This window comes from Aptenodytes patagonicus, chromosome 3 (genome assembly GCF_965638725.1).
Source record: "Aptenodytes patagonicus chromosome 3, bAptPat1.pri.cur, whole genome shotgun sequence".
Taxonomy (NCBI): Eukaryota; Metazoa; Chordata; class Aves; order Sphenisciformes; family Spheniscidae; genus Aptenodytes; species Aptenodytes patagonicus.
In genome coordinates this window covers 103643653-103662640 of record NC_134951.1, presented here as the reverse complement: position 1 = coordinate 103662640, position 18988 = coordinate 103643653, and the positions used below count along the sequence as shown (strand labels likewise).

General features: G+C 41.8%; 1 protein-coding gene across 2 annotated transcripts; it reads right to left on the bottom strand.

Moving 5' to 3' along the window:
* Window positions 1–822: 822 nt before the first annotated feature.
* Window positions 823–12500, bottom strand: COX7A2L (cytochrome c oxidase subunit 7A2 like). 2 transcript variants are annotated; one of them, XM_076334463.1, is made up of 3 exons: window positions 12103–12500; window positions 2891–3025; window positions 823–1985 (listed from the first exon to the last, which is right to left on the bottom strand). In XM_076334463.1, the coding sequence occupies exons 1-3, from the start codon at window positions 12172–12174 to the stop codon at window positions 1842–1844; spliced, it is 351 nt and encodes a 116-aa protein (XP_076190578.1). In that variant the 5' UTR covers window positions 12175–12500; the 3' UTR covers window positions 823–1841. The 2 variants fall into 2 exon arrangements, with proteins under 2 accessions (XP_076190578.1, XP_076190579.1); XM_076334464.1 differs by lacking the exon at window positions 2891–3025 and having other exon boundaries at window positions 12103–12489.
* Window positions 12501–18988: the final 6488 nt, after the last annotated feature.

Sequence of the window (18988 nt, the reverse complement as noted above, 5' to 3'; positions counted from 1 at the left end):
AAACCCCCCAACCCCTCACCCAAAAAAAACCTCCAAAAACCTGAGAGCATAGAAATTCTGAGCAAAACTCATCCTCGTGAAAATCTACCTGTCAAGTTTGTGTGCAAAATATCCTTTATTAGAAGATTCTTGTAGGCAGTGCTTAATATATGATATGCAGGGAAGACAGACAATAACCTACCATGCTGCTTTCTCTTTCTTTTTTTTTTCTTTTTTTTTTTTTTAATAGGATTTAACAGCCTACAGCACAAGTTTCTTAGTGCTATGGAAGCATAGCACTCAGGCTACTGAGGCTACTCAGTATCCTCAGGCTACTAAGGATAAAAAAATTTATCAGTACAGGCAACACAGCTGTCAATTACTGAAGAACTTAGTTATTCTCTGCTATTCTTTGAGTCTTGCTGTCCTTACAAATTTCTTTTTCAGTGACTTAATCTTTCCCATCCTGAACTACCAACATTGATTGAAACCTGAGATCACAGTACAAGCAGCTATTTTCTTTCCTATGGAACAGTAATAAGGCTTTGATATAAATTGACTGGGAAAAAAATCAGAATGTTTTTAGTAAAAGATTGAAGAAATGGGAATTTTAGGTTCTTTTATCAACTGTTTTCCTTATTTACATGGAAGGTGGTTTCTGCACAGTTCTGGGAGAGATGGGTCTTTACAGAAGCCAGTGAATCCATGCTTATCCAGAGCCTGGGTGACCAAGAGTGAATACTCGACGTTCATAGACAGAGGAGGATCTATCAAATTAGGGGATGCTTTTTGTGAAGACTTGTGTGAAACTTGCAGTTCAAGGCTATGATATTAGAAAGGAAAGAGAATGAATAAGGGGGTTTTATTGGCTTCTCTCTCTTCCATCCACTCAGCAAAGGAAATGCGTGTGTATGTGTGTACATAAATAGATACATGTGTGTACTGAAAATAATATGCAGCTGAGCTATGACGGTGATCTGTTTCACCAAAAATTATAGTTAAACACCCAATGAGTTCTAAGAGAGGGTTTTTAAGATGATTACCATCTCAAAAAGATTACAGTAAGGTATCTGAATCAATTGGCTGGTTTGAGATCTACAAGTTGAACTTAAACAAAAGTGTACCGATATGTTTATTTCACTACCAGGCCAGCTGAAGTGGTCTGAAACTTTCAAGACTTGCCTGTTTTATTATTCATGTAGTTATCTTTATTGCACAATAAGATAGTTTGACAAATGAAAGTCCAAAAACTGGTATAACTGACACTACGGTACTGGTGCACTCTGCTGCATACAATGATGCTAACATTATGAAATAAGTCCACTTTAAATGCTCCAAGGAGATAAGCCCTTTGTCCTCCCGAGGTACAAACATTTAATAAGACACCAGCATTTGGGAAAGTTCCACTGCCACCTGCTTATGTAAAATGAGCTGCGTATGACAGAAACAGGTTCCCCGTATGTTATAATAATTAAATTATTTGCTTTTACTGTTTTGGAAACCAGCAGCATCCTCCCACTAAGGAACGTGGAGCACAGCCCACAAAGTATTTGTCCTGTCCTATCTCTAACATTGTTTAAGTTGGGGGAGGGAAGGAAGGCAAAGCTTAACTTTCTCCAACTGTTCATACGCTCCTGCAAGACAACAAATGCAAAGCTACAACCATATGTTAAAATGATGTCTTTAAGTCTGTGCATATTGATTTCTAGAACACATAAGGCAACCAATTTAAAAACACTTTCTCCAAGAAATTTGATCTGAATAATGAACCCTATATGATCACAGAATTAAAGGAAGTGCAAAGAGCTACATGCAGGAGGTTCTTCAGAGAAGCGTCACGAGTCCCATGAGTTGTGGTTCATTCACTTCTGGTTTCTTGGTTGTGAAGCCATGTACAGTGCTACTAGACAGTAGATAGTCCCGCCTATTGTTAGAGCCATAGTGGTCCGATAAAGCAGCTTATCTGGAACTCCTCGTTTCAGGTGTACTGGCAGTCCATCTGCTTTCTGTGGGAAGAGTTTAAAAAGAAAACAAACAAACAAAAAAGAAATGAACACCTGTACCAAGGCCATAAGGAACAAACAACCTCAGGCAAATTAAGAAACTTCCATGAGGGAAACCTCCTGACAAATAGGCTATCTACAATCAAGTGTATTACGTGCTTTTCATTTAGCGAGACAAATACAAAGGCAAGTTAATTTTATTAGCCAAAGCTGTTAAGTGCAAGCAGAAAGAATGCATCTTGAAATATTTCTAAAGAGGACCTGGGTGGGAAAAGAGTCACTAAAAAAAGAACGTGAAAAGGTACGTATAAAAAATTATTCACCAAGTCAGACTGACACATTCCAAATGCAAGTGGCATGTAAGAGAGAAAAGGGAACATTATATAAAGCACATTCTTGATGTTTTTAAAAAAATGCTTAACTGATTTGCTTTATGAAAAGTCCTAGTACGCTTAGAAATTGCATAGCTAACAAACTGGCTTTGAAAACTTCTTACTGTGCTCTTCTTATACTGCATCATGAACAGCTTCGGTAATATTCAAATTATTATACACAAAACAGTAATGATCTGCTTTGCTCCTCCAGATCCGCTTTAAGGCATACGCTTGGATTCCCAGACAGAAAGTACTTCCAATAATCAAATAATACAATAAGCATCTTCTGAACCCAGTGAAAAGACAGACAATGTTACTAGACTTTCCACTTTCTGTATTTATCTCCTATACAAGGCATATATACCTTGTAGTATAGTACAAGTATACAGGTTATACTATACTTGATGCTTTCTTAACTAGACTTTACAAAATTCTGGTATTGTAGAATGACAAAAGTAGTTAGCCACATTAAAATACGGAAAGATATGTCCCACTTTCCAGTTTTCTTTAAGTTACTCTCAAAGTAGTTGTTACCTGAAAAAGTTTCTGTAGGTCTGGCACCTTGTTTTTACCCAAGAAAGAATCAGTTGCTGGTAAATCTGAAGCAAGTTTAGTTGTTGTTCCAAAAATCAGAGCTGGGGATTCAGTGGAAACTATTGGTTTGAGTCCCTGCATAAATAAAGATTAAAATATCAAGGTATACAATACTTGCAAATGTACCAGTTGTCAGGCTAGGCAGGCACACTGCCAGTCATTACAAGGATACATTACAAAGAATATTTATGTGGTATGAAGACCTGTGACAATGAGCTAAAGACACATTGTTGGCCCACTCATTTCTCAGCTACAACTTTGGGTCAGGGCTTAGCAAGGAGAATAGAAGCCTCTTTTCTGATTTCCTCATGACATAAATTTATAGCTATCCTAAGTTTTTCTGTGCTGGTACTTGGTCCAAATTGCTGCTTGTTTTTCACACATAGCCAAACTATCTAGGACTCTATCCGACTAGTAGGATTAGCAGCAGGGAATCCCTGATGCTTGGGTCAAACAGAGTGAGGAGGCTTCAATGAACTCTTCCTCCTGAATGCTGCAAGCAGTAGCCATAAATAACTGGGCATTAGATAATCTGGATGTATAGTTTGAGGATGAAAAAACCCAAGGGTTAGGACCACTTGTTTCATACAAAAGTAGTAAGTGGTGCTCAGGGACACTCAGGTGGATATGTTATGCAGGTGTAACTACACCCTATAATTCACATGCTGCTGCAACTTTTCACACCTCAATGTACTCCCCATGAGCAGCGTAACTTAATTTCCTTTCGGTTCAGACGGTTGTACTCTACATTTGCCATAATTAAAAACTACATAATCCAGTTCTATGGATAAGGTTAAGTGCACAAAGTCACAGCCATCATGAGGCGGCCTCCTTGCCTTTGTAATTATAGTTAGATTTAACAGTTATGCCTGGACACATGGCAGTGATGTTTTACATTATGGCTCCTGAAATAGCTATAATTATTTTTTTTTCTAACTTGCCACAGAAATTAAAAGCATTGTACAAGTAGGTTAATGCAACAGGTTTTCATTACAAACAGAAGCAGCAATTGCTCTCCATGGGTCAAGTTAAGGCTGCACTGAAATTCTAGTTTCTGTTCAAAGGACTAGTTGATGCATTTTGTATGGCATAAGAGAACTGCCTGAACAGTATTTGCATCTGGAAGCAGACTGGCACTCTTTTTTTCTTTTATGTCTGCCATAGACCAGACGTTTTTTTCCATATGTAAATTCTCTAAGTTCTCTGCTACAACAGGCATCTTCAACAAAGACCAGATTTCTCAACATCCCAAAACAGCCTATGGTCATCAGGGCTCCACCCTGAAGACATGGGTCCAGCTTCCCACTTTTCTAATGCCTGAATGAATATTAGAATCCTTTTGTGACCTTCTTGGTTATGTTTTGAAAGACAGCAGCCAAAACTGGATTCTCTGACACATTCAGTAACTAGTGCCTTCCTACTGAACAGGCTTGCGCAGAAGGCAAGTACTGAATTATTTAAGACTAAGCAGTTCTGGTCACACCAGTAAGAAGGAAGCATCTAAGAAACTATTATTAGCCAGGGGAAGTTACTGGCTATATATTCAAGGCTAAGTACCAGCTACGTCAAAATACTTGAAGAAAGCAATTTTGGACCAGTATTTTTGTCTATAAGAACTTTAAGTACTTTATTAGGTTTGTCTTTAAAAGGTTGGTGATTTGATAGAAAGAACTATATAACAGATGTTTATATCAAATGTGCGGGTGACTTTTTCTCCAAAACTTGGAGACTGTTAGTATCACAGCAACGTGCATCTTTCAGCTTCCTTTAAGTTTCCGCTTCTGAATCTCACTTTTGCCTTCCTGAGGGCCCAGCTTTTTCAGGAGCAGTCTTTGAGATCACTTCAACAGTTACTAGATCATTGCAATTCCTGCTCGTTGTGACCATGTCTGCTTTATTTCATGAGCTATCTGTAGTCTATAAAAACTGTAAATACTGAGAATTGGAGTAAGCTGCAAACTACTTCAAACAGTTCCATGATAAAGATACTTCTTTCATCATGCCTAAACTCGCAGATAGGGGGCTTAAAAATGTGATTAGCAACCCCTACCATTTGTTATTAGTGCTAAAACTCCTGCCTCTATGGGATACCACCCGGATGCAAGACACTCTATGGATTACTATTAGAATAGTGAAATCGGTCGTGTTAACAACTGTAAGTTATTGCATACCTTTTCAGGCTTTAGAAATACATTCCTGTTCAGATAGTTCTAAGATCCCCTTCTGTTGGAGCAACAGGAGATTCAAACCTGACTCAAGTGACTAACTTCATCATGAAATCAAATGAAACCATTTCAGAAAACTCATCTAATCATCAGTGTACTGTTGTAGATGACTTCCAAAGCAGCATGGCGCCAGTTAAGAACATCACATAGCAATTTAAATAAAAATAATTTATATGGTTCATTGGCTTCAGGAAAGAGTAAAACAAAACACATGCTGCAGAAGACAGACGGTTCAGTTTGCCTAACACAGACACTGTATTAATCAGGGTCCCTCACCCCAACGTAAAATTCCACCTGAATTTCATCCATGAATCTTGTGGTCAGCTCCAACCAAGCTCAGCTAAATTAGTGTAATCACGTGGCTGTTCCAACTGCGTACTTGTCTGTGTTTATTGAGAGAAAGTGGCAAGTGCTTTATCTCACACCCAGCTGCTTGCTAAGCTTAGCGTGGCTGAAGAGAAATCCTCAGTATTACATATAAGAATTTCAGTACAGATAATTTTTTAAGCAAGTCATTAAGACACCTTGAATGGACCTTAATTGTTACTTGTATTTAACATGACTAAAACTGCAGGTTTATTTAATAACCTCAGTGTCTCACTACACTCAAGATAGCACTGAGGAATGAATGCCTCTACACATTTGACCTATGCTTCATAAGAAAATGTTTCACATTGATAATTCCTCTTCTGATATTAAGGTGTTGATCTTTTACTTCTAATCACGTTAACAGGAATTTGTTCCAATTCTTGGACGAAGTACAGCAGATGTACTTATGCAGAAGAGTCAACATCAGCTGATTCCATCAGCACGCTACAGCAATGGCTTTGTCAAATGCTGAATTCCTCAATGAAAGGTCAGGACATGTAGCTAATCCAAAACAACAAACAAAATTCTCTGCCTACCCCTCTGTAAAGTGTGTTTGTTCTCTTGTTGGAGGTCTGAAGGTCTTAGGACCCAATCTGTCTGTTGGCTGGCCAACATGCTCAAAGTTAAAACAAATTTATGCCTATTGCTAGCATGAATTCCCAAGCTAGATTTACATTTTAATGACAGCACAAAACAGATAAGGATTTGGAGCACAATTTAATGGAGATAGCACCACACTTAAGATTTTAAATGTTAGGGGAACTGCTCAAACAGATCAGGGAATGAGAAAGTAGAGAAAACTGAGGTAAGGACCAAAATGAAAAGGGGAAACAAGAAAGAAAGTTAAGCTGAGAATTATTATTTCAAAACATGCATTGAAGTAGCTTTTATGAACTTGCTGAACCTAAACACTTCTAACCTAAATAGCAGGTCCTTCATAGTAGAACATACCTCACTGTATGAGGTTAAATATATTTGTTACCACTAACACAAGCACGCTTTTAGGTAGGATCACTTGAGGCTTTGTTTGTACTGGAATGACACACTTAAGTAAAAGTGATTTTGTGTACATTTTAAGTATCATCTACAGCATAAAAGGTTAACCATTATAGTTTCTCAACGAATTCCAAGCAATTCATAACTGCTAAAATCAAAAGATCTGTGGTTTATGGGGGGTTTAAACAGATACAAGCAAAATAAGTTGTATCAACTGAAGATATGGTAGTATGACTCAATTTCTACTAGGATCATGATCAGCCTTGAAGAACTAGGAAAAAGTTCATATAGTTGTCTTCACCTGATGGCATTTGAAGCTGGTCCTGCTATTTGTACTTTAAACATAAGCCAACTCTTTGAATTAATAGTTTTTATTGTATTTCTAATGGTTATGGCAGTCATTATCCTCCTAAATACGGGTAGTAGTTTTTAACCTATTTGATTCCTCACCTGCACTAGCTGAGAAAGTTCCTGTTTATTCAAACAGGCTAAATTGTTCATGCTACTTTACATAACTTTGTTAAATGCAAAATTAAGTCTTCTAAGAATACTAAGACTGAAATGGAAAGAACCATACACGTTTCAAACTAAGAGATTTTTTTGTTAGTATAAGCTATTAGTTATGTTACTGTCAGCAAAAGAATTTCTGAAATATATTTTGACTGGTATTTTGCAAGCCCACAATAAGCTTAAACCTGCATCAGAACAATACTCCACTGGGAAGCATCAGAATGTAACAGTACAGAATAGAGTGAATCATTACACTGCATATTTGACCAAGCAGAACTTGAATTGCAGGATGTCTTCATTTTTCCAGAAACATTAAGATAAATAGAAGCACAAAAAGCAAACCATTTTACATGCTGAGCTATGGTTTTATTAAATACAGCAATGAAATCAATAGGAAAAAATTTACTTCATTTTGGATTTAACATGTACTTACTCATGTGATTCCTTTCATATTTTAATCTATTTATTGCAAACAATTTTATCAGACTGATGCACCTGAATGTGTCACCTGGGAGTAGAGTCAAACTAAAAAAAAAAAATTCTACCAAAAAGTTGGCCTAAGAACATTGTAAGAAGGGATTGAAGGTAACTTTTTAAAATGTAGCTATTCTATTGCACAGCATGTTTGCATGCTACAGGTGAGGACTAAGCCGTGTGAATGGTGAGCCAGATATGAAAGATAGTGTTTCTTTCATCAATATGAAAAAAACCCCACATTTATAAAGTGAGACAATATTCATAAGACTTATGTGAAATGCTCCTGCTTGGATACAATCTCATCTTCTCAACTATATTCTCTCAAAAATTAGGTTTTAACACTTCAGTGATGACACTGAAATGAAATACAATGCCCGATGATGACCTAAAAGGAAGTCATTACAATGTTCTAGAGGAAAAGTATTTCTATTCCTTGGACATTCTCTTTCCTGCCTTGCAGAGCACAGGAGTGAGATCTATCCAGACTTTTTCTATCTGCAATGATACCTATATGTGAAGCTAGTTTTGCACAGACCCTTTACAAACCAATTTTGATATATGACACTACAGCATTTTAATCTAGAAAATGCCAAGAATTCAGAATTTATCGTGCCTTTCTTTATCTAGTGCAATGATATTCATACATATCTAATAGTCATTAACAGAACAGAATGTGGGATAACAGAAAATTCTGTATTCCCCTCTTATTTTGCTTCTGGCTTTTTAATCCCTAAAAAATAAAGATGTACTTAAAATGGGATGATTGTTACAATGTAACGGAGCCTGCTGAACAGAAAGGTAAGCAATACTCCACAACCTGGGCTCCAGAAGCCAAGAGTGTTGTCTTTACGACAACTTTACTCCAGGTGGTTATCAGAGCTTTCTGTATTTCTGTGTCAGGACTTTTCTCTTAGGAACCTAAAAAGGATGCATTATTTGCAGAAGAATAGTCACAATGACCTAGAGACTAATACATAGTGTTCTAAGCTATACTCTTCCAGAAAGGATGTACTTTACTGCTTGGGCTTGAAGCCCTTCCCCCGCCCCCCCAATGGTAACCCTAGCCTTTGCCTTCCTCTACACAAATGAAGTGTCAATTAATCTTTATTATTTGAATATAACTTTGTGTAGAAGAGGTAAGAAGTGCCCCAAACACTGCACTAGTGACAAGAGTATTTTCTAGCACAGGTGCCTGTTGGACATACCCTTAATGAAGAGACATACTTTTAGACTAGAACAGATTATTTATTCCGCTGTCTTCCCTGTGCCCTGTACCCCCACCCCTCAATAAGCTACCCAGAAAGCCTTCCAAAGAGTGATGGGGAAACAGGAGGATAAAAATCTTCTTGGGACAGAAATTGCCATATTAGAAAGTCACTGGTACCTCAATGTTTACTTAAGATCATAGGGTAGTTCAGGATGGAAGGGCCCTCTAGTGCTCTTTAGTCCAAACTGAGGTGAGACCAGGTTGCTGTGGGTTTTGTCTGGTCTGGCCTTGAAAGCCTCCAAGAATGGAGACTGCACAACCTCCCTGGGCACCCTCTCCACTGCCTGACTGCTCTCACCATGAAAAGGTCTTTCCTTACATACAGTTTGAACGTCTCCTGTTGCAACTTATGCCTGTTGTCTTTTGCCCTCCCACCATGCACCATTGTGCAGAGCCCGGCTCCATTGTCTTGATAACCAGGTGCTGGCTGGCTGGTCTTACGTCTGCACCTGCCCCCCTACCCCCTGCACCTTCTCTTCTCCAGGTAGAACAAGCCCCATTTCCTCATCCTCTCCTCACAGGGCAAGTGCTCTGGCCCCCCGACCATCTTGGTGACCTCTGCTGAACTTGCTCCAGTTGATCAAGAACACTCCCATTCTGGGGGGCCCACCAGTGGATGCAGTACCTAGATGTGATCCAGTGAGTGCTGAGTAGGGGGAGATCATTACTTTCCTTAATCTACTGGCTATGCACATGGTGATCCAGCCCAGGATGCTGTTGGCCTCTTTTATAGGCGGGACACGCTGCTGGCTCACACCCAGCTTTCTGTCTGCCAGTACCTCCAGGGTCTCTACCACAGAGCTGCTCCCACCAGCCTGTCAGTTCCCAGCTTGTATCCCTGCCAGGGGCTCTTCCTTCCCACATGCACAACTTTGCCTTTTTTCCTCATGGAAATTCATAGTGTTCCTGTCAGCTCATTCCTCCACTCTAGACAGGTCCCTCTGAACGGCAGCTCTACTTCAAGCATTTTGGAGCCGCTGCCTTGATGTCTTCTGTAAACTTAACAAGAGTGCACTCCATTGCCTGCTCCAGGTAACTGATAAAGTCCTGCAGTAACCTCCAGTATTCCACTGGTTATGAGCATCCCGGCAGAGTATGACCCATTAACCACTATGCTAAGCCTGACCATCCAGTTCTCTTAACCTTTCTAATTGTCCATCCATCTAAACTATAACATCTTAACTTCAAAAAAAATCAAAATTAAAAGCTTTGTATTTGGTCTGGGCCCCTTGAAACAATTTGAGATTTTACAGAAGCCTAATACAATATTCGTGCTTGCAGAAGATGACTGGATTTTCCAAGTAAAACTTGCATAGTCAAGGATATCCAGGAAAGCAGAGCTGTAAAGTAGGCTGCTAACAGAATTAGGCTAAGAAAGAATGAAATAGAAAGAATTATTTGTGTATCACAACAATACACATTAGTCTACAAGAATGTAGCGTCTTTCAGTTACCTTTTATTAACAAGTTTCTCAGGAAAAAGACAAACCATAACTTTGATTTCACTTCTGTGTGTACACGTTTTGTTTTTTTTTTTCTTAAAAACCTGTGCTGGTTTTGGCTGGGATAGAGTTAATTTTCTTGATAGTAGCTAGTATGGGGCTATGGTTTGGATTTGTGCTGAAAACAGTGTTGATAACACAGGGATGTTTTTGTTACTGCTGAGCAATGCTGACACAGAGCCAAGGCCTTTTCTGCTCCTCACCCCACCCCATCAGCAAGCAGGCTGGGGGGGCACAAGAAGTTGGGAGGGGACACAGCCAGGACAGCTGACCCCAACTGACCAAAGGGATATTCCACACCATATGACATCATGCTCAGCATATAAAGCTGGGGGAAGAAGAAGGAAGGGGGGGACGTTCAGAGTGACGGCATTTGTCTTCCCAAGCAACCGTTATGCATGATGGAGCCCTGCTTTCCTGGGGATGGCTGAACACCTGCCTGCCCATGGGAAGGAGTGGATGAATTCCTTGTTCTGCTTTGCTTGCGTGCGCGGCTTTTGCTTTACCTATTAAACTGTCTTTATCTCAACCCAGGAGTTTTCTCACTTTTACTCTTCCAGTTCTCTCCCCCATCCCACTGGGGGAGAGTGAGCAAGCAGCTGTGTGGTGTTTAGCTGCTGGCTGGGGTTAAACCATAACAAAACTTCAAGTCATATCAGACATGTTTGCTCTCTGAAGGCAGTTCTTTGGAAGGCTGACTTTTTAAAAATCATTCTTCCAATCCTTAACCTCCAGGTTGGATTTTTTTATTACTAAACTGTAAGAACTTAGGTTTTTCAAAGTTTACTCAGAAACTTGAACACGGTATAGCAACCATGCTGCATTTGTCCCGTGACAAAATCATGTTACAAATCTTTCTAGTATTACTTAGGAATCTATGTTGATGTACATAAAAGCAAACAAGTTCTGTGATTTCTTTTCACCGATACGCAACTCTTCAATGTCTTGAAATGGCTGATGTAATCAGGATCTATTCGCCCCACCCTCAACTCCGCTCCTACAGAATTAACCATGTACTTTAACTATGAAGTATGGAAAGTATAAGCCTATTTAATGCAATCTTTAACTTGTATACACTAAGTACGTCAGCATCATACAGAGGAAAGGCTGTTTTTCATTTTGCTTTAAACAAACTTCTATAGATGTGTGCCCTCTCTAATAAGGGTTTTAATGCTTTCAGTAATTCGTTTTTCTGCATGCACAGGCAAGAGAGGGGGACTAGCTGCACTGCTGTTCAGATTTGCCAGCTGCGATTCTAAAACACCACCGTCCACTGTTCTAGCTCAGGGGCAGTCCTACATGATGAAAGGGTGCTACTTTCTTGCTATCACACCCAATGCATCCCAAAACTGAACCAAGAGGTGCACGGCAGAACGAAACGTCCCGCCTTGCCCGAGGTCGCACGACAGGCCAGGTTCGCCAGGTGCACCGCGGATGCGCACGGGGGGCGCGGAAGATCCCTCCTCAGCGAAATAAACGCCACCAGGTCCCGAAGCCCCTGCCGGGGGGGCCTGGGCCGGCAGGCGATGCAATCACCAGAGCAGCAGCCAAGCGCCCTCCGCCCGGGACCACGCACTCGCCCGGCCCGTCAACTCCAACCCCCCGCGCCGCCACCGCGCAGGGCTCGGCCCGAGCCCCGCCGCCTCCACCGGCTGGGACTCCTCCGGCGGCCAGAGCCGCCCCGGAGGGGGGCCGGCGGGCCCGGCTCCTCCAGCGACTCCGGGGAGCGAGCGGCGCCGCACAAGGAAGAGGACGGCGAAGGTCACCGCCGCGAGGGCGCCCAGGGCGGCGGCAGCGGCCCCGTTACCTGGGGGTTGTAGGCGGCGGACGCCGCTGCCCCGACCAGCCTCTGCGTGAAGCCGTTGAACTTGTAATACATGGTGGGGGCCACCGGCACGCGCGCTCCCAACGGCCCACCGGCTGCGACGCCTCGCGCGGAAGGACCTCAGCCGGCTTTTTGCTACGCCTTAACGTGCAAGGGCTCGCGGACCCACGCCACGAACGCCTGCGAGCGGTCAGCCCGCGAAGCCGCCGAAGGAGCGGGGTGAAAAAAAAATCCGGCGAAATACGCGAGTCGTTACTAAAGCAGCGGGAGCGCCTCTCTCCCTCCAGCGCCTGCCGCTCTCAAAGTGAGGCTGGCGGCAATTTTCAGTCAGGCAACGGGCCGGGCCCCTAACAAACCAGCCGGGCTGTAGCACGCGTGCGCACCACCGCCCGCCGAAGGGCAACGGTGGGGGGATGCAGGCTAGCGGCGGGCGGTATGGGGGCGGGGCTGCCGCCAGCCAATCGGCGCAAGCGGGAGGCGCGGCCCCGCCCTCCACCGAGAGGGAGGGCTGGGAGGGGCGGAGCAGGGGCAGCCGGCGGGGCGGGGCGGGGCGCCTGCCCCTCGCCGGGGTTGAAGGCCGGCGTTGTGGCCCCACCGTGCCGTAGGCGCTGGGGGGGCGGCGGCTCGGGAGGAGGAGGAGGACGCGCACGGGTAGGACAGGGCTTGTCTGCGTGGTGGTCCCCGCCACGGTGTCCCGGCCCGCCCTTCCCCTCCTGAGGGCTGGCGGCTCCGGCCCTCCCTCAGGCCGCCGCCTTGCCGTCGCTGCGGTAGTCGCGGGCGCCCGGCGTGTGCGCGCCTTCGGCTGCTTAGCTTGGGGCACTTAGATTTTGGTGGCGGCTTGTTTTGAAGTGTTTGTTTTCAGATAGAAAATAGGGCAGCAGCGGGTTTGCTTTCTGGAGCTTGATCTCTGCGTCTCCACTCTGTCTAAAGTGATTCCCTTCTCTCCCACCGTCTTTTGAAAACATCTGAAATCTGTAATTTGCTTCATAAAATAAGGCTTTCATTAAATGATGCCAGCATCATGAACTAGGGGAATGTGATATGAGGCTGCTTCTGTTGTGAACGTCGCCTTCCTGAGAAGGCCAGCAGCCCTAAGGCTGACGGTACCATATGGTGGGGTTTTGCCGCGCCTACAGCGCAAGGGCCTGCGGGCACTGAGTGGTCATCTGGCCTCTGTGCACGCCTTGGGTCGTAGGCGGTTGCCACCTGAGGTATTCTTCTTAGTAATCCAGAGCACCCTGCTATTACCAGGGTCTGATAGTGCAAACTCATGATTTGAGTTCACCCTGTGAATTGCCTGCTGTTGGTTAAGATTAAACATGCTGAGGCTTTGTTAAAAAAGGATCATTTGTTGGTAATGTTTAATTATTAGTGACCCGCATCAGTTAGTGTTGCCTATTAGGAGTCCCACATACAGTTTTGCAGATACGCTTGCTATAAAAATATCTGTGGTCATGCAGTGAGTGAAAACTATTAAAATACACTTTGCTTATGAACTGGGGGAAGATCTAATCATAGGAGATGTTTTAGAAAGTAAAATACCCATATAAAAATATGTATGATATGATTTCTTTACCCACCCATGTAACGCCTTCTACTTAGTTTTTAGAATTTGAGTTTGGTGGCAGCAAAATGGAGCCTTGAGTCTTCCTGGATTTATCCCTTTCTGAACAGACATGTCCTATACAGGATAACCACTGCTCAGTAACGAGGAAAGCCCCTGTGAGCCCTGTGCGTCCATTTACTTGTGAGAGTAGGGCTATGAACCAGAAGCATAGGTCCTTGCTGCACCAGTTCTTATCTGTGCCTGTTGCCCTGGAGGCAGGTTTTCTTCTTGGTGAGACTTCCAATTCCACAAACTCTATCTCTGCCGTCCTCTCATCCAGAGAACCAGCTGGATGCTTCATACGTGATACCCTGAGTTGATGTTCTAACTCTGTGTTAGGAACATTAACTGGAGAGGATATGTTATTTGCTCAGTAAGTAGGAAATTTATGGAAATATTTTGTAAATGCTACAGGAAGAATTGTGAAATCCCTGTAGCTTTCAAGACTAGGCAGCATTAATGAACTGGAACATGTGCTGCATAATTTATGGTAGAAAAGAATTTGCTCATGAGGATTCTACTTATTTCTGAGAAAACTAAACGAGAAGTTATGTTTGATTATAAATCTGCCTGTAATGGAGCAGAACACCCTGAAGATGGGGTATACATATTCTTTTAGAGTGGAATGCTGTGAATCATGGCTAGGTTTGTTTGGTTTGTGTGGTAACAGTCCTGACCTATTGAAATCCATGGGATCTGGCTCATGCTGGAACTACCTTGGAACCTTCCCTGGGCATATCTGTCTGCAGATGCGCTATAGCTCCTCCTGTCCAGCTATTTCAGCATTTGCTAGAAGAAATAGGTGTGCCTGGCAAGCTCACTTACTAAGGTTGCTTTATATCTTGCTCTTCTACCTTTTTTTCCAGTCTTAATACATGCTATAATCCCAGAGGAGCACACATTTTGCGGCAGGTCATGCATGGAGATAACACCGTTGTATAACTAGTTCTTGCTCCATTGATGCTCTCGAATCAAGTTCTTGGAAAGTCATTCAATATTGACTGAAAGCCGCAGAAAGGAAAGGTTCGTGCCCTGGAGCTCTGAGGAGGCTGTGAAAAACTTACAAATTTATCCCCTTTTTCAGTTAATCAATTTAAGTCATGATGCTTAAAAGTAAGCTGTGAAACCTTTGCTGCTGCAAGCTGTTGAAACAAAACCTAGGTGCTGTCTCTCTCTTGTTTTAGCTCACAAAATTGAAGATGGGGAATTGTTTACCTTGCAAGAGAGATGCATGGGAGGATGACATGAATAAAATTACAGTTACAAATGAAGCTTCTGCTGTTGTTCTTGTAACACAGGAGCACGGGGACATTCCGTGAAAAGGAAAGTAAAATCAGAATACCATGAAGTCTTTCCTTGAAGGGAAGAAACTTGGTTTTGCCTTAGGCTTTTGGTCCATCTTTTGCTTTAGTCTCTAGACTTTTGCCAAGAGCGCTTTGCTTATCAGACTTTCTGACATAATGGGTAATTGGACTGTAAAACTTACTGCCATAGGAAGTAATTGGGGCAAAATGAGGCCACTCACCCTAGCAGGGTTCAAAGAAAGACTGAGCATCTTTGTGGACCATCAGACTATGTACAGTGAATGTAAAGAAAGTGTCCCAGAAGGAAAAGACTTCCTGCATTGGACTTTAAGCTGAGCTCTGACTTTTAGACATCAAGACGAATAATTCATGGGGACTGGCAGTTCTACATCTGGCCTGTCAGGGATTTTATATCTTCATCTGCAGCGTGGTACTGGCAGCAGCTAAAGACACTACTATCCTACAGGCTACGCTGTAGTTTAATCTGTTCCATTTTTTCCAGTTTTTTAAGGTGACTGATTTCATACATGCAGGTTTGTTTATCATGGCTCGTTCCTGGTATGGCCATAAGATTATGCTTCAAGATGAGTAGATTTCTGGGAGTTGAATGAAAGAAGGAGAGTACCTTGAGCTTATTCTGCTTTTTTGTTGTTGTTGTGATTTTTGTGTATTTATTTTCTTTTTGAGGATAAAATAAATTAAAAAACAAGACCTTATTCTGTTGCTTAATGAACAAAACCTTCGTATGCTGGTCGTTATTTCAGCACAGATGTCTGTAACTCAAATTCTGTGAATCTGCCCATGCAGCTCTGTTCTTGAATTGCCGAGAACAACTGTGTGGGTGGATTTAGAACATAAAATTGCCTTGTGCGCTTATGTTTTGTTTATGCAGTACTCATTTTTAAGAGTACTAGATTGGATTTGCTTAATATTTGCTTTGTATGTCTCTGTGTGTGTATATACATAATATATACAAACCTCCAAACTAGAAGATGATCACCAAGCATAAGCTCTATTAATGCAAGAGACTGTGACATTGTAAACATACTCCGTTTGAATCATGTTATCAGCTGAAAGAAATAAACTAAGTCTATGCACAGAATAAGGTGGTGGTTACTTCTAAAACCTGTACCTGAATTTATTGCTGCTTTATTGTCCATGTGTACTGATACAGCACAGATGACTCTTGGAAATAGACTATTCTTGTCAACTAAGAGACTTCTCTTTGATAGACTTAACAATACTGAAAATTAATAAAAATAGTTTTTGATTTTAAAACTGTTTGTACAGTTACAATATTAATATAAATGCAACCAAAGTTTTTACTGTGTATCTTTCTCATCACAAAATTCTTACTTTTTTTCTGAGGGAGATGGGATTAAAGAGGCAGCCATTTGTATCTTCTCTATGAATTTAGAAATAATTCCATATTTCACTTCTGTTTCGTGGGCACTTCTTTGTCATGATATGAGGCTTCTACATGTGAAATACTTGATAGCAATAGTTACTTAATAGCAATAGCAATTTTGGCAATAAGGGCATTGTGTTGACTGTAGTATGATGGGGATCAGGAATCTTTTCAAAGGTGTTGAATTTTATTTGGGGGTATCTACCTCTTGTTACACATGTATAGTATTCTTTGCAGGTTCTCAGGCAGAATTTGTCTGAGAAGATGAATTAAGGAATTGAAAACTTGACGATATAATTATTGTAAAGCCTAATGATTGAATAATGCTTCTGGGGCAATAAGTTACGCTTTTTGTAGACCATTTCTCTGCAGTTACGTGTTACCTGTATAAAAGCAGAATGGAAATTGTGAAAGCAATTGTTTATTCCAGGTTAGCAATGAAGTATTCTTTTATCCTCCAATTTCCAGATGTGAAAAGCATTATAGGAACCTACAGTAAATATTGCTTTCACTACTTTTCAGCTTTGTCTTTCCTTTTTTTCCCCTTTATTTTCAGAATTGCAGAAGCAAAGGTAAATTTTTCATCTGATTGAGACATCAATGTTGGCTGTCAGTAAAATAATAACTACCTAAAAGCCCTATTTGTTCAAATTTCTCCAAAGTAATCTTGAAATCCCCAGGCCCTATCTCTATGGCTTATAACACTTCCTGCTTTTGAAATGCTGTACTGGAAGGTTGGATACTTTGCCTCCTGCTGTTGACTTTGATGGGGACAACCATAGCTCGAAGTTTCTGTCTGCGTGCTTTCTGCTGTGATATATTTTTTTTCCTTTACAACCAGAAGGGAAATCTCACGATGGCAGCACCTTATTCTTATTCGCCTTTTCCTTTAAACATTATACAGGTAGTGTGATAGGTTCCCAAATAAAGTGAGCAGTATCTCTGGACATCGCGAGGTAAAATGTATCTGCAAGGTTTTCTGTTTTCACACTGCTCCCAAAGTCTTCCTTCACCTCTTCCTTCTCCCTCCCTAGGCTATAAGTGTTTCTCTCTCAAGCAGTCAACAATCCACAGCAAAAGTTTATTTTTCTCAGATATGTTGTAGATACTGGGAGGATGATGCATTGTCCTTGTATTTCATTTCTTCTTGTCAGCCTTTTCATATGCAAATCCACAGACTGGAGTCCAGACAACCACATCCTTAGTGCAGTGTTGTAACAAACTTCCCTGAATAAGGCAAGATTTATAGACAAAACCTCCTCTGCACATGTGTTAGAGGAAAAGTTCTGTACATTTGTATAGTATGAAGCAGATAGATAGTAGGGTATTGTGATGGGCTGAGGAAAGGTCCCATGCACTGTTTCTCAGTATTAACAACTAAAATAGAATTGTCTTGGAAATGCACGGGGCAATTTATGCCAGGTGGCTTGACTTGAATACCCAAGTCTTTTGCTTTCTTGGTCCAGCACCCACTTGTTAGTCACTCATACTTAATTTTAGTTATTATCAGTCACATTCCAGAACATTCTATGCAGCTATGTTTGGGCTTAATTTACCCTTTCCCGACAGTGACACCGCCCTGTATCTACTATAACACTTCTTGGAGAAGGCAATAATCAATGAACATACAGGATTGCCAACACCAGCTGTTCAAAAATCATGAGCTTGGGTTTAAAAATTTGTCAGTTTATCCATGTTTTAGCATGTGATCATGTTTTAGCACGTGATCATGTTTTACCACTTCTCTTTCATGCCTCAGGATATAAGGAACATGAATAGATGAAAGCCTCGTTTCACATGATGAGTTTTTGTAATGACTATCATAGAATCATAGAATAGTTTGGGTTGGAAGGGACCTCTACAGGTCATCTAGTCCAACCCCCCTGCCGTGGGCAGGGACATTTTCAACTAGATCAGGTTGCTCAGAGCCCCGTCCAACCTGACCTGGAATGTTTCCAGGGATGGGGCATCCACCACCTCTCTGGGCAACCTGTTCCAGTGTTTCACCACCCTCAGAGTAAAAAATTTCTTCCTTATGTCTAGTCTAAATCTAACCCCCTTTAGTTTAAAGCCATTCCCCCTTGTCCTGTCACAACAGGCCCTGCTAAAATGTTTGCCGCCATCTTTTTTATAAGCCCCCTTTAAGTACTGATAGGCTGCAAGGTGGCTTGCAGAAAGACAGAAACTTACTATCATAGGTAGTAAATTTCAAAAGTTGGCAACTTCTGGGTTGTAATTTCCTGAAGAAGGTATAAACTGTTCGTTAGAGCTCCACCCTCAACCTAGTGCAAAGTGACCTATAGGTACATGCTGAGGCAGTTCTGTTTGACAGAGTGCATTGAATCCATGCTGTTCCGGACAAAGAAACAAGAATAATAGCGATTCTTCCACCAAAGGATCACTGTTTGCTAATAATTCTTAAGGCGGTGCCATCCAGTAGCAGTACTTTACATCTAAGCATCCTTGTGAGAGCACGAGACATGTCCTGTAAAATCTTTTGGTTGTGTTTTAGCTAAGGATATGTTCTAGGATGCAGAGTCAAAGAGTCAC